This window comes from Ischnura elegans, chromosome 9, assembly GCF_921293095.1.
Source record: "Ischnura elegans chromosome 9, ioIscEleg1.1, whole genome shotgun sequence".
NCBI lineage: Eukaryota > Metazoa > Arthropoda > Insecta > Odonata > Coenagrionidae > Ischnura > Ischnura elegans.
The window spans coordinates 100,511,369-100,525,943 of NC_060254.1; the positions used below are offsets into that span (position 1 = coordinate 100,511,369).

General features: G+C 38.0%; 1 protein-coding gene across 1 annotated transcript in view; it reads left to right on the forward strand.

Moving 5' to 3' along the window:
- Positions 1-14,575, forward strand: part of LOC124165295 (lachesin-like) — a 1,070,179-nt gene that overhangs the window by 826,787 nt on the left and 228,817 nt on the right. The window contains exon 6 of the mRNA XM_046542639.1: positions 4,378-4,563. Within this exon, the coding sequence (XP_046398595.1) occupies positions 4,378-4,563 (186 nt within the window). The remainder of the gene's footprint in view (positions 1-4,377; positions 4,564-14,575) is intronic.

Below are 14,575 nucleotides of genomic sequence, written 5' to 3' on the forward strand. Positions count from 1 at the left end.
CTTCAATTCAAGGTAAGAATTGTCAAGCGAGAGTGAAGACCTATCCTTTGAGTACCCCTGGTACTTATGCACCTTCCCTAGACACTAAAAATGGACGTTCGCTTTGTGTAAATATTTAATTTTTTCGTTAACTATATGCGCTACAGCGACAATTTTTGGTATGTATCAACATAATGATACAAAATTATTAATAATACATTAATATGTTTGGTATTGCTTTCCATTTCTGTAATATACTCTGATAAATGTTACTGTGACATAAATGTCACATTGGGCGGATCCCTATGCAAATATTCCAAGTTTCGAATTTATGCTCTAGTTAGAATTTATTCCATTTTCAACGTTTTTTCCTTCGTATTCCCGCCAAAAGATTTATTATTTATCAATTAGTCGATAAATTTGCATTTATTAACTTTTATTCCGGTAATTACTTTTGAATTAAATTTTTTAATATTAGGGATATTTATAGCTCAGAGATATTACACTGTGTGAAGCCAAATAGCTTCCGGAAAACGAAGACTTTGACGAAGTGCAATATACCTTGAGCTACCAGAAGCAGCCATTGTCACTGATGAGGACATTGCAGATGACCAGGCTGGTGGACTTGTGGAAAATTTAACGGGAAGACAACTTCGGGCAAGAGTGGAGCTTGTTTTGCAGCTTGATAATGATAGTACTAATGAATTTCAAGAGAAGTCCTGAAGTATTTCGGTACCAGTTAGATGAAAGGAAAAGGATTCGAAGTCAACGAAGCTTACACCACTTCTCCAATAGAAAAAAGTAAAAAGAGAAGCTGCCAATTTGCGACAAGAAGGTCATTTTGTAAGAAATAGGTTATTCCCCGAAACAGATCTTCCTGAATAGAGGGAAAAATTAGGTGTAGAAATTTTTTAAATAGTTTTTTCGGATTACATTCTTTTTTCTCATGGCAGAATTAGATAATTATTCTACTTCTATTGTTTTTTCATCTTCTAGCATCAGTAAAGAGGAGATGAAAATTTTCATTGGGATTTTACTGTTATGAGGTTGTAACTGGTTCCCATCCAAGCGATGCTCCTGGGAAGATTCTGGGGGTGCTCACAACTCAATGGTTACCGTAGCCTAGCGAAGGAATAGGTTCTTTGTGATGAGTAGATACCTTCACTGTGCAGACAATACGATGCCCGACATAATAGACAAATTGTGGGAGCTTCGCCGTAGATCACTAAATTGAAAGAACGTTTCAGAGGGATTTTTCCCACTGAAAAAACTCTCTTTTGGCAGGAGTATGATTGTGGAGTATTTTGGTAGCCATCCTTGCATGTAATTCATTCGGCGGAGGACAATCAGTTTTGGTGGTAATGGTGGAATATTTTCCTTGACTTTTAAATGTAGCTGTTCACAATCTGTTCACGAGCGAAATCTGGTCATTGCATGTCACAATTAGAGATCAGGCGTGTAATAATGCAAACATTACTGACCATACATCGATGCAAAGGCAAGTATAGCCGCCGTACTACTTCATTTTCAACAGAGGCAGACAGTGAAATACGTTGCGATGCTAATGATCAATTAGTCTCAAAAGATTGCGTCCCCGTGCTGGAGAACATTGCGCTTCGGTCAAATGCACTGCATGCGGTGCATGAAATATGGACAAATATCGCTTTACTACTTACCACTCAAAATGGTACGTGTACGCCGGCATTGAACTCTAAAGCAATCTTTAGTTTATATGAAACAAATTGATTCAAATTTAATTCAATTTTATAAGGTATTACACCCTTATATGTTGTGAGAATATTTTTCAAATATGTATATTTATTCTATGTATTTTCCAAAATTGGGAAATGCATTTTCAACTATTTTACTAATTAGCCATATAAAAATGTTATTTAAATGTACCTTCAACAAATCCATTGATTGTGTCAATTCAAGGTTCTGTAAATTCGTAACACTACTGCCGAAAACTTTAATTTATACATAAATTTAAAATAATTTTTCTTGATGTGTATTTGACAAGTTTATAATATAAACATTATAAATTTAAATATACCCCAAACTTGTGAAATAGCATTGAAAAAATCCAAAACACTTCTACATCTTAAAAAATCACAATTTACATCGAAAAATTTATGAATCGCGGTTAATGGAATTCTGAAAATTACTGCTAAATTTTTAAACAATTTACTTTAAATTTAAACAAAAGCTTGAAAATAGTGTACGTAAATAATAATATGTTTGTCTAGTGTTTTTTTATCATTTAAATGAACAGTGCAGCTCAAATGCGAAAAATATTTGCTTTTTCTGGGGAAATATTACCTTGCACCAAAAGACAACAGATCCGCCCAATGTGACATTTATGTCACAGCCTGTATCTCGGAAACTACACAACCGATCAACGAAATATTTTCAGAATGTAGTAAAAATGAGACCCTTACCATTCCCCTAGAATATGAATTATTAATCTCAAAAAAAATATTTTGGGCGGATCCAGGTTAAACTAAGGTTTAAATTTCTCCTCCGAACCTTTTAACTGAGGAGCGTGTTACCCTAAGGGACGAATTTATTTCTGGTTAAAATTTTGCGGATTGTGAAAAAAGCAGTTATTTTTTGCAGCTTTCATATATTCACAATCGAAGAATAGGGCTTAATTACATTCCTGTCAACACTAATCTGACAGACAGCGCTATAAAACCGGTCCTTGGTGGAGTGTAGATGGCTTTTCTTCTGTCAAGAGGGTGTGGAATATTTTGGAAGCTACCTCAATGTACGAGGTATCTTAGGTAATAGTATTTTGCCTCCTTACCCTGACTTTGTAAATTCCATATTTAAACTCTACCTTCTACGAGGTTAGTAATGCGAACGTACATCCATACCAACTTTCGGGTAGAATCTCAGACTGAGTGAACCATTTGTGTAATTCTTTCCCTCACTCATCTCACTCATTCTAAGAATGATTCAATCCCTTGAATCTCGGTTTGGATCGGTCAAGGTATAACCCTACGCGAGTGAAGTCACTGGTGTGCACTTTTCTCAATTCAAGGGAAGCATGGGCCAGTTCCTTTTCACAACACATTTCATTTGAGGTCTCCGAATACTTCTCCCGATGCTTCACCCCGGGATTCTTCGATTGGTAGCTAAGTACTCTAACCCCCTGGTTACCACGCACACCGAGCCTGATTGAAGTGACTGAATTTCATATCAATTCATCTGGAGAGATTTTCTGACTATCGTCAGTTAAGATTAATAGCAGTAACGTTACTCGTAATTAATCGTAATAATGACCTATGAGCACGGATTCTAACTATAATTTAGATCGACCATGTGCTTCTAAAATATGTAATGCAGGTTTAAATTAATTTCTAACTATCGGCTCGAATTTTCTTGAATAGAATTAATTCAGGACTATGGAGAAATCTTTATTGAGCACACATTATTGAGAAATCTCTACAGACTAGGTGACGGAGTCATGACTTAATATTATTCTATCTGTATTAATTCTTATCATGTCCTCCTGGGGTTTGGGTTGGTGTGGTGACTAGAGTGTTTACTTCCCACCCGGCGGTGGCAGGGGATTTTTAGACTGCCCGATCCCTGCTTGAATGTTGTGTGGGGGACATTTCAAGCGCCACACTTCGTCCGTCGGATAGGACGTTAATCCGTGGTCCCCTTGGCGCCTTTCGTTAAGAGCAGGCTAATGCCGACGCCGGGTTTCTCTCCAACCTTCCTTATCCATCCTTCCCTCATCGTGCAAAAGGCCTTAGCTGTCGGTCGCCTCCTCCAAATACCATACCATACTATTTTCTCCTTATTTATATATCGAAGCGGTGAAAAGGCCAGACCACAAACTTATGACATCAGATCTTGGAGAAACTTTAATATACCCAGGCCGGCGACTGAAATATATAGACAGTCATATCAATACTTGGGGCCAAAATTATATAGTATGCTGCCAAAAAATGTGGCAAAGAAGGTGAAGAGATGGGGTTTTATATCCGCAGTTAAAAAATGGCTTATGCAATATGAGGAGGTAAGAGTTTCTGCTAAGAAAGGTATTATAAACGTTTTCAAATAAAGTAATATTGCATGTAATTCTTATGCGTTATGAGAGAAAGTGTGTGTGTTAAGAAAAGTTATCCATGTGTAAATTACCGCAAATTCGAAATCGAATGCAATTGTCAAGAAAACATATCACTCAATTAAACGAAATGTTCTCAATAGTTTATGATGGTAGCCCCAAAACCTTTCCACAAAGGGGTACCTATATATCCCACAATTATTACAGGTTTTTCTTTCTCGATGTAATGTATTGAATATGAGTGGAATAAATTATATTATTATTATTATTATTATTATATCTTTCATGTCGTAATGATGAATTCTCCGTTTTCTGAGCAGGTGGGCTGGGTGAAGGCGGATACGAAGGCAATCCAGGCGATTCACGACCACGTGATCACGCACAACCCTCGCGTCTCCGTGTCTCACAACGACCAGTCCACGTGGAACCTGCACGTGCGGAGTGTGCAGGAAGAAGACCGCGGCCTATACATGTGCCAAATCAACACGGACCCCATGAAGAGCCAGGTGAGCACTAAAGGAATCGCCTCTGAAAAATGTGGCTCAGTCACAATGTGATCATATTTACCCATCTCCCACCGCTTGTTAAATGCCCGATGATTACAGTTTCTTCTGAAGTTTCTTAACCATTATCAGATCAGAATGGGAGTTTGATGTAGATGCCTGGGCGCGGAAATCGCGAATGTATTATCCGTACCGGTGGCTCCATTTATTCACCCCTACTAACCAGTTTGCATTTGCAATTTATTTTTGCGTTGCCGGTGTTTAGCGCGGTTTGAGTTAAAAAGGAAACTAACACCTAACAACATTGACATTTGTACACTACTTAACTTACCATACAATTCAAAAGCATAGTTAAATGGCATTCTTTTAAATTAAGAAATGATAATATTTGTTTTTTTTATCTATACTTATTCCTTTTTATGCCAAGAGATATTTTATCTCTCTAATTTTTTTCTTTGTTTTAATCGATACAAAATGAGCCGGCATTTATTCGCGGTGGAGGTAGTTGCGATCGTTCGTAATTCTGTAAGATTTTTTTCTGAATGCCTGAATTAGTATTTGGGCTTTGAGAGAAGGTATTTCAAAATAGTCTTAAGTATGCGTGGGGGAGCGGATAAGTTACGTGACGCAGGAAAGATACTATTAGGGTAGTTTCCTTCATCAAAGAAAACGAAAGGCATTGACTGCGATTCCTTACCCACCATTAGTGTATTCATAATATACAAATTATTTGGTTTTACTAATCCCAGTTTAGACAAATGGCAATGGTCGATCTTAACCGCATTTAAAAAAGGTCAGATTGGCGCCCATGCGATGCCACTCCACGCGATGTCACAGGGACCTAGTTTCTATACGAGTAGATAGGAGTTTTACATCGTCTGAGATTACCAATGCATGCATGAGGCACAGAGCTCAGGGAAAAATCTCTTAATAATCACCTATTAAAAATGGCTAAGGTCGGAAAGTTTTCTTCGTTTGATAGGGTATTAATAATCCTTATTTAAGCCAAGCGCTACCAGCTACCATGGTATTCTGCTGCCGGCTAGCATCCAGCGTCGTATCAGCGCTCAAATCCTCGCCCCAAGGTCACCTCACTTGCGGAGCGGGAACCAAAACGACGTCACACGGAGTTTACCCGGCATACTTACCCGTCGCGTTTTCGCGCGCTTGAAAATTTTCACTTTTCATTTAATCGCGAAAAATAGATATCGTCATTTAAAAATCTGAAAGCATGAAATGCGTACTCCAGGAGTAATATTTATAATAATATAATAATATTTCGATTTAGGCGATAAAAAATTATAGGAAATCATCTTATTCTTGTCTAGAAATTCTAGAAATGTCTTCCCTGACAGTTTCGTTACACGTGGCCATACGAGGGGAATATAAAATTGCAGACATTTGTTTCCCAAATTATACTAGCATGTGACATTCACGTGCCAAACAGGCATGAAAGTGGAAGATATTTTTTATCCATATCTCGGTCGTATTTTCACATGCGTTACGAATCAGGAGCCCTAACAATGTATCTAAGGACCACTTAGTCACGGAAAAATCGCCCTATTCACTACATAAGCAAAGAGGAGATTGTAGAACTATTTTTTTGCTCCATTCATTTGTCGTTGATGCAGCGAATATTGAATTTGAGAGTGGAAATATTTCCAAGGTAATTATCACTATAGAGGCTCCCAATAATTTATGTTATAGTTCCTCAGGTGTCCAGCAACTATAGCTTGGAAACATGGAAGTAGCAATGGCTGATTATAATGTGATGTAGTAGACGATTTGGAAGTGGGATAGTTTTCACGATTCACACGAAATTAAATAGATTGAATGTTTTTCCAAACTTTTAATAATGTGCTTTTATGCCAGCGACAATAAAAATATCACCTTGTGTGACGAAGAGAAAGTATTACAACATGAAAATATAATTACTTTCCTTTACAAGTGACGATCATTCATTGTTATTGATTGGGTATAAAATATTGTCAAAAGTAAAATAAAGGTTTCATTATATATAATCTATCGTTGATATTGTGCCAGCATATGCCGGGACTGAATGTCGATTTTTATTATTGATAAGGTTTGAAAATATTCGTAAAGTTGTATAAACATTGAATCAAATAGTTAATCGTCCGTTAGCTTCAATTCGGTACGAGAGATTACTTTCTGGAGTACGGAACCCGCAGCGTATCTTTCTTAGTTTTGACTTAGAAATCGGGAGAGATAGCAGTGATTGATTTTTATATTTGCTTTGACTAAAATCTCTAAAACTTTGGCAATACTGTCAGCTTGCGTGAATTTTAATTTTTGTTCATTTATTCCTTTTTCCGTGGATATTTTATAGAATGCCCTAGCAGTTAACACCTCTTCGTTTTATATGCAAATAAGTTCATACGGTGCACGTGGGGTATATTGAAATACTTCAAGTAAATTAACGCGTATGCTTGTACCTCACAGTGTACTAACCTCGGAAATTAATTGAATTCAGAGTAATGGCTCGGCTAGAGCTTCGTTAAAGTTATTTCTGGTAAAACTGTTTGTGGGGAAAATGAATAAAAAGTTTTAACATCCGCGGATTCCACAATTACCGCCACAATACAATTTCAATTTAAAGTGCCAGACATTTCTAGAGCACGCGGTGAAAAGCGTAACCCAACAAGTAGGTCACTGAAACAATAATAAGCGTATTTCGGTGTATATGTCCTCAAAAAGTCGTTAGATTAAACTTTACGTATTCCGTATTAGGAGCTTATTGATATCGTGAGTTTATTTGTTTGTTTCTTGTCTTACATTTTATGCCACCTTAATTACTTCAGTGCTTCGCGACAATGCAATTTCAGCATCTTTATTATCTGGCAAAAATTCTTAATTCTTTTATGAGATGTTGTAAGGGTAAATTAATTTCTATGAGCAAAGCGTGTTTGTCACAAAATTTCGACATAAAGCGTCATATTTCCTAATTTCAGTAGGGACGTTTCTTCCTTGAACTACCGGGAATTTCATTCTTTGGAGTATTTTTCGCTTTAGATAATTATAAAAATTATAAATATTCTGAATGAGTGAAGGGATTGTTACCTCTATTATTTTAGACGTCAGTGTTTACAGTACGTGTCTTTAATATCCTTGTCTAGTACATGATCCTTATTTATCAATTTGCATACATTTGATATCAATAAGTGGGTTTTTTCCCTAAAATATGAAATTACCTTGTAAACGTCATATTTTGTAATGCCCGTGCTAACAGGGGAAAGAAAATTATCATCGTACGATTTTTTTCTGCGTAAATATTCTGGTAGCATTGCTTCATGAAGTCCCTAGGAATGTATGCAGGGAATAAGAATGCGTGGAAACCGTTTTAGTTAAGATACTTGGTTAGGATACGGTTCAATCTCCCTATGATTCAAAATTGTATATATTCCCTGCGAAGATTTATTGAGTTTGAAGTGTTTTATACACCCTGCTGCTCAAATGAATGTGAATTTTCAGACGCATCCTAAATCCTAGCAGGCATGTGGATGGAAATATGTGAATCTCAATTACATCTCTCTTAGTCATCTTCCACGGCAAAGGTACCCAGCACATATGCTGTCTCTAATTTTTCACATTCTTTCATCTTGTTTACCCACTCTACTTATTTTTCCTATTTTTATAGTACGTGTACTAAGAATTTTCTCTATTGTTTTTTACCACTTGAAATTTGGATTCACATGAAATACGAGAAGAGGAGACTGTGTATGAAATGAGATGACAGGTAATTAGTGGCACACTTATCCTTTATTACCTCTTCCTTTGTGAGTTCCCAAGATGGTACCTACATTTCTGTCTCCTCGAATCGCGTCCTCTGTGAGCGTTACTACCTTGCTACCGCACCTTTCAATTTAACCTCTATATTTCTGCGCGCACCATTTCATTGTAACGGGAGTTCATTCCTTGGGTTCATCTTAACTCACGTGGAATTGATTGCGGGTGAAATGATCTGCAAGAGAGAAAGCATTCAAGGTTAACTAGCCGGAGAGGGTTTATCTCCAGTTGGATACGTGTCATGAATAAAAAAGCTGCTTATTGCAAATGGATTATGCGTTAAGTATGCATTATGGAGAATATTCAATTATTGCTTATTATATCACGCCGCATTGCGCATTATTATATCATGCCGTAATGGAAAGCTATTGTACCCGCTTGTCCTCTCGTTACAATACATTATCTATGGTACAGAGAAACGGTTAATTACATGCGGTATCCATTTCCCATTTGATATCTTTTACTTTTCATCCACACCTACCTATAGTTTATCATCTCGTTTGATGTGGCCATAAAACGCCTTCCGAGTCCGTGAATTTTGTGAATTATACTCAGTTTGTTAATTTGACCGCCCCTATCACTTGCTTAGCATGTGCCTATCCGCTTTTTCTCTCGTTTAATGTGTCCTCCTTTCGTGCCATTTGACTCCTTCAGCCCTTTACTTTGCAATCCCCTCATTCAATCTCCTTCCAACCCTTTGAGTTTTCCGTATGCGCTCTCTCCCTCATTATCCTAGTCGACATCTCTCATTCCCATTGGACTCCGCCCCTCATACCCCATTTGACCTCCGCTCCTCCACTCTCTTTTTTTTCTCTCTCTGCCCCATTTGACTGTCCCGAGAGAGGACAAGGATGGGAGTGCAGAGTTCGCGCCGTCGACATCGTGAACGACCGTGTTTTGTTTTCCTCTCTACGTCTCCCTCTTGTTTTTTCCCTCCACCTCTCTCTCTCTCTCTCTCTTTCTCTCTCTCTCTCTATCCCTCTCTCCCTTCCCCAACGCGCTCAGGAATAAAACAAAAGCTAGGCGGCAGCGCGCACATTCCTCGTCTGAAAGTAAATCTCCCGCGAGTCTCCCATATTCGAGGACAAACGATCCTCGCCGTAACTCGGGCGAGGTTCACTATAGCGAGAGGCGTCTCGCAATTCCACCGTCCTCTCCCCGCCGTTGCTGCTGCTGCTTACGAATTCTCTTTTCCCCCCTCCACCCCCTCCCAGCCCCTCTGAGCACCACCACGCCCTCCTCCGTCTCCCTTGTCTCGTCTCGGTATTGCTTCTCATCCTCGCCTCCTGATACAAGGTCCCAGTCCGCAGTGTAACGCAACTCCGTCTGTCCCATTTAAGCGCGCGTTCATGTAGTTGCGTCTTTTCGACCGAGGTGCAAATTTGGCTCGAGTTGGCTCTCCGTCACCCAGTCTTATAATATCGGGATTAGTCTGTTCTAATTTCGCATAATATAGCGGGAATATAATACTGGCCTCGGTGGCTGTGGGGTGAAGTCCGCACCCGCTAAACCAAGGTCCGTGAGGCCAGATCAGGGGTTTTGTGTTGTGCATTGCTACTGATAGAACATCGGATGTGAAGGCTGTTAAGTTCCGTTATGTTACGGGGAGGTTGGAAAATAATAAATAATTTTGATGAAATTTTCTCATGTTGCCAAATTGGTCATATAGTCTATGATAGTGACAGTACGGTTTCCGACTTGTATCGCATGGCGTAAAACACGAGGAACCGTCTTCCCAACTAATTTTTTTCTTTTTTCAATGCCCTGCAATAATCCCCAGGATATCAACAATTTTCAGTTAGGCGTCACAATATCAAGTAAACTCTGGAAGTTATTATCGTGTCATTGATGGCTTGGGACAGCGTTGACCAAAATATTGGTGATCATGATGGACTTCCTAACCCAGGAGATATGAAAATGCCCAGTATCGAACCTTTAGCAGTCGGTTTCTGTAGTTCAGTTCCAGTCTTTTAGCGAACAGTGAGCCCTTGTCAAAAAGGAAGTGATCACCCAAGTCATCAATGTCACTGATACCAGCCCTAACTGTACACGAATCCTCTTCCCATACTCTTCTCTCTCTTCTCATATCAATATCGATCGTCATCTTCACCTTCTCACTCAATCTCACAGCCCATATAGAATGGGGTACTTCACCATTTCACCTAAATTGTTTGATCTTGAAACCTGTGACCAGTAGAACTGTTTATATGTGCCTACATTATACAATAAAATAAGCAAAACATTTTTGTTTTACTTAAGTAAATCACTTAGTTTTATTTCCCACTCTTTCCAGGCTAAAACTAACTTACGCAAACATTTTCTGGTTAAGTTAAATGTAATTTCCACGGAATAATAAAAATCATTGGCCTTGATTTCATCAATATTTAAAAAATTACTTTTCGCGGCATAATTTTCATGATACTGGCTCTTTGGTGGATTTGGCTTCACACTACAAGGTTTATGGCAGCTTTCGAAATTTCCTCCACATGAAAACGTGCTATTTTATTTTTGCGCTTATTCTGTTGAAGCATATCGTGAAACTAGGATGCGAAATACTGGTTAAAGGGCTTATCAAGTGCTTCGGTATTTTCTAACATAATTTAATTAACTTATATGCGTTGATATTGCCAATTTTGAGCTAAATTTCTTTTTATGGACCACAGTTGCTCTAAAATTAAAACTAATTTTCCCAAATAATACGTAATACAGAAGGATGAGCTATGTGATCGAATTTTCTTGCGGAAACCCCCAAATGAGATTCCTCAGGAGATAAGTTCGGGGAAAACGTTAGGAAGAGTAGCCATATTTATGTGTGAATTAACTTCCATTTACATGGATGTATCCCACTGCCCATTACATTTGATGAAACTCACGCATTAGCGTTTCACATATAGTTTTTTTAATTACTCGCGTAAGCAGTTCCATGGGTTAATATTTTCAATGAAAATATTTCTCATGACATTTCAAGAATTCCAAATGCCAATTATTTCATTCACATTTTGAATTGTCTTATTAGCGAAAAATAATTAACTGCCCCAATTATTTACTGATAAGCATATTACCTGTTGCATCCATTCTAATTTATTTCTGGTAAATGACTGGAATAGAAGAGAAAGTTAATTAAATGTTTATTAGTCTGTTATGCAGAATATTATTTCAATGGGCTTTAAAATACGTTCATCATTAAATTATCATGGGAAATATTCAGGTATTCATAATTCGGTATCCAACACATTGTATTTCTAGATTGCCGTATTTAGCTACCCTTATCTAATCTAATCCTTAATTATCATAGCACTAAAAATGTAAGCGAGTGCTATCATTGCAAATTCATTGATTTAGTTAACTGAAAATCATTATAAGTACCTAATTAACATAATATACTCGTCATAATCCACCCAATTGCTGTCTGTAGCACAAAAATTAACCATAATTTTGCCTTGGAACACGTTTGATATAATTCATGTCATTGTATGATAAAGTTTTCGAGAACACAATTTGTACATGCATCTAACTAATAATACTCTGTTCTATATATTGATTCTGATAAACTAACTTATAAATTTCTATAAAATGCTTAATCGCTCGCAGTTCATTTTAAAACACTATCTTACAAAATTTATATCCTCACATTCCTTCACACGTTGGTGTTGATTTCTAAAAAGTCGATTGAATTTTTTCTTATACATCCTCACTTATTATCTTGTGATTGAGACGGTATATTATAATGCTCTTCATATCTAGTCTTAATGTAGTAAATTTTAGATTTAAAAGTAAAAATACAACCCCATTAGTCACTCAGGAAAGTAAGTCACTTGTCAATTAGGCCACCTAAATTAAAAATACCATTTTTTAACTTCCGAGGAGGAAGTTAGCAGTAAAATTTTCTACGTCGGGTTACTATGCAAATATAGTGCGTTGAAATGGGTTAATTAAGCATGTCTAGAACTAGACGTAAAGGCTCTTAGAGCGGACCCTACACACCCATCCCTCGTGATTCTTAACATAAGTTGCGACCGACATCAGATGCGAGCTTTTGCTTTCAAACATGAGCCAAGAAAGTGAATGAATTTAGCTGTGGTTGCGTGTATGCTGGGTGGGAAAGAACCCTGCTGAGACGGTGCACCGGGTGTGAGAGATATGGAGTACCTCAAGGCACCGTACTAGGACCTCTCAGGTGTTTAGCGGCTCCGGAACACTCCCGTTTTTTGTCCTCATTTACACGTAACCTTTTTTTATACTCTCCCTTGTGGATGGTAATGAGCGTGAAGTAAAACATGAGCAGTAGAAAGGGGTAAAATGTATAATAACAACAGGGAAGCGGGATTCGTTCGCAGGAGGTGTCCCGCGTCTATTTTAAGGGTCGGGGATTAGGTGAGACATTATCAAGCGTCGCGGAATACCTTAACGTGAGCAATGGTTATGAGTCTGTTAAATTTAGTGTCGCCCTCAACTCTTCCGGCAACCTCACTCCGTGTTTACCGCGCAATCCTCTCTCGAGTCGGGCCGACTGGGAGGCGCAAAGCCGCGGAAAACTCGAGCCCTTCCCGCCAACCCGTATGCAGACATTCCCTGACCTTACGTATCCATTCCTCGGCTCTTGCCAACTCCATCTCGTGCATATCGTTTCTCCCCAGTCGCCTCCTCCTCCGACACCGTATCGCAGGAGACATCATCACGGGCAGTGCAGAAGAATGTTTTTGCTGAATTTGTGTTTTTAACGCTGGAGGTCTGGTGAGATGTTATACCACTAAAAGATCTAATCTTAGACTTAATGACTGAGAAATATTTCGTGGTGTTCCGCAAGTGAAATACTTTCTGATACAGCTGTGAGTAATTAAAATAGCGGTCTCATAAAGCAAACAAAAGCTTAAATTCACTTTCCAGTTACTAGTATGGTGTGATTCTCTAGGCGATTCCATACTAGGGACATGAGAATATACCTCCTGTAGAATATTCTCTTATCGTTGAGTATCTATATGCTATTAATCCTTATTAGGGATGTGCGAGTAGTACTTTTTGATCTCGAGTTGAGTCAAGTATGGTAATTATTGAACTAGGCAATTCAGAAATGCATACTACAACTTATTCTCATTTTTCTCAATCCCCTTGCAAATTTTCTATTTTGAATGCTTAGCTTGATTTAAAAATGGCAAGATAACGAGGAACTTTGACGGTAATTGATTCACGTATAGGAGATAAATGAAAATTAATGTGCGTTAAACAGTTCCATAAGCACAATTGAAATAAATTAGCATTTAGTACTATATCGTCAATGTATCTATCCTAACACCACAGAAGAACCAGAAATCCTAACAATTTTCACGTATTCCCTCGGCGTTTGAGTAAAGAAAGTATGTTAGGGTGCAATAGTATCGCATAAGCAAGCATGAGCGCTGCTTTGGCCCACTCCGATTACTCCGAATACACGGCTGGGGCGGAAGACGGTTGGACGCCGCGGCTGACGAAGAGGTATACGGCACCCACGGCGACTACTATATTGTTGACTGCTACGTATAAAAAAGCTGAAACTCCATAGCAAAGACATTAGAACGACTTTATAAACGATATTACTACTCGAGTTTCATGCGCCTTCTTTCGGAAGATGCCTGAACTCACTGGCCTCGACAACTCTGTAACCGAAACTACGCGACTCGAATCGACATTCGTAATACTACTTGAAAAACTCGAGTTGAGTACCCACTATTCGACTCGATTCGAATTTTTGAGTACACGCACATCCCTAATCCTTATCAATATTTCACAAACAACTTCAAGATGGCGTTTTGACATAATATTGCATTTTTTATTTCAGCTGTTTTGCTTTCATGAATAAATTTCTCCGCTCTGATTGCAAAATGCCTCAATAATAAATAATTCCTCATTAATATTTTTTTCAGAAAAAAATTTGTAAAATTAGTTGCAGAAAACTGGAAAAAAATGCGTAAATATTCATTTACTTATGTTCGATACAAAATTACATTGTTGGCTTTGAATTAAGATGTTCTCTTTTTTATATGATCCCTACATTTTATCATGCTTTTACCTTCCATGATGAAATTTGGGGTTAATACAAGCGATAATTTACCAAATGTTAATTTTTTCATGGGTGTCACGTTTTGTATACTCTATAAAATTTCACTTCTCTTTATATTCTCCGTTCTCAGTTGTTGCCTAAAAATCGGTTTTAAAGTTAAGCTCTTTCCTCAAT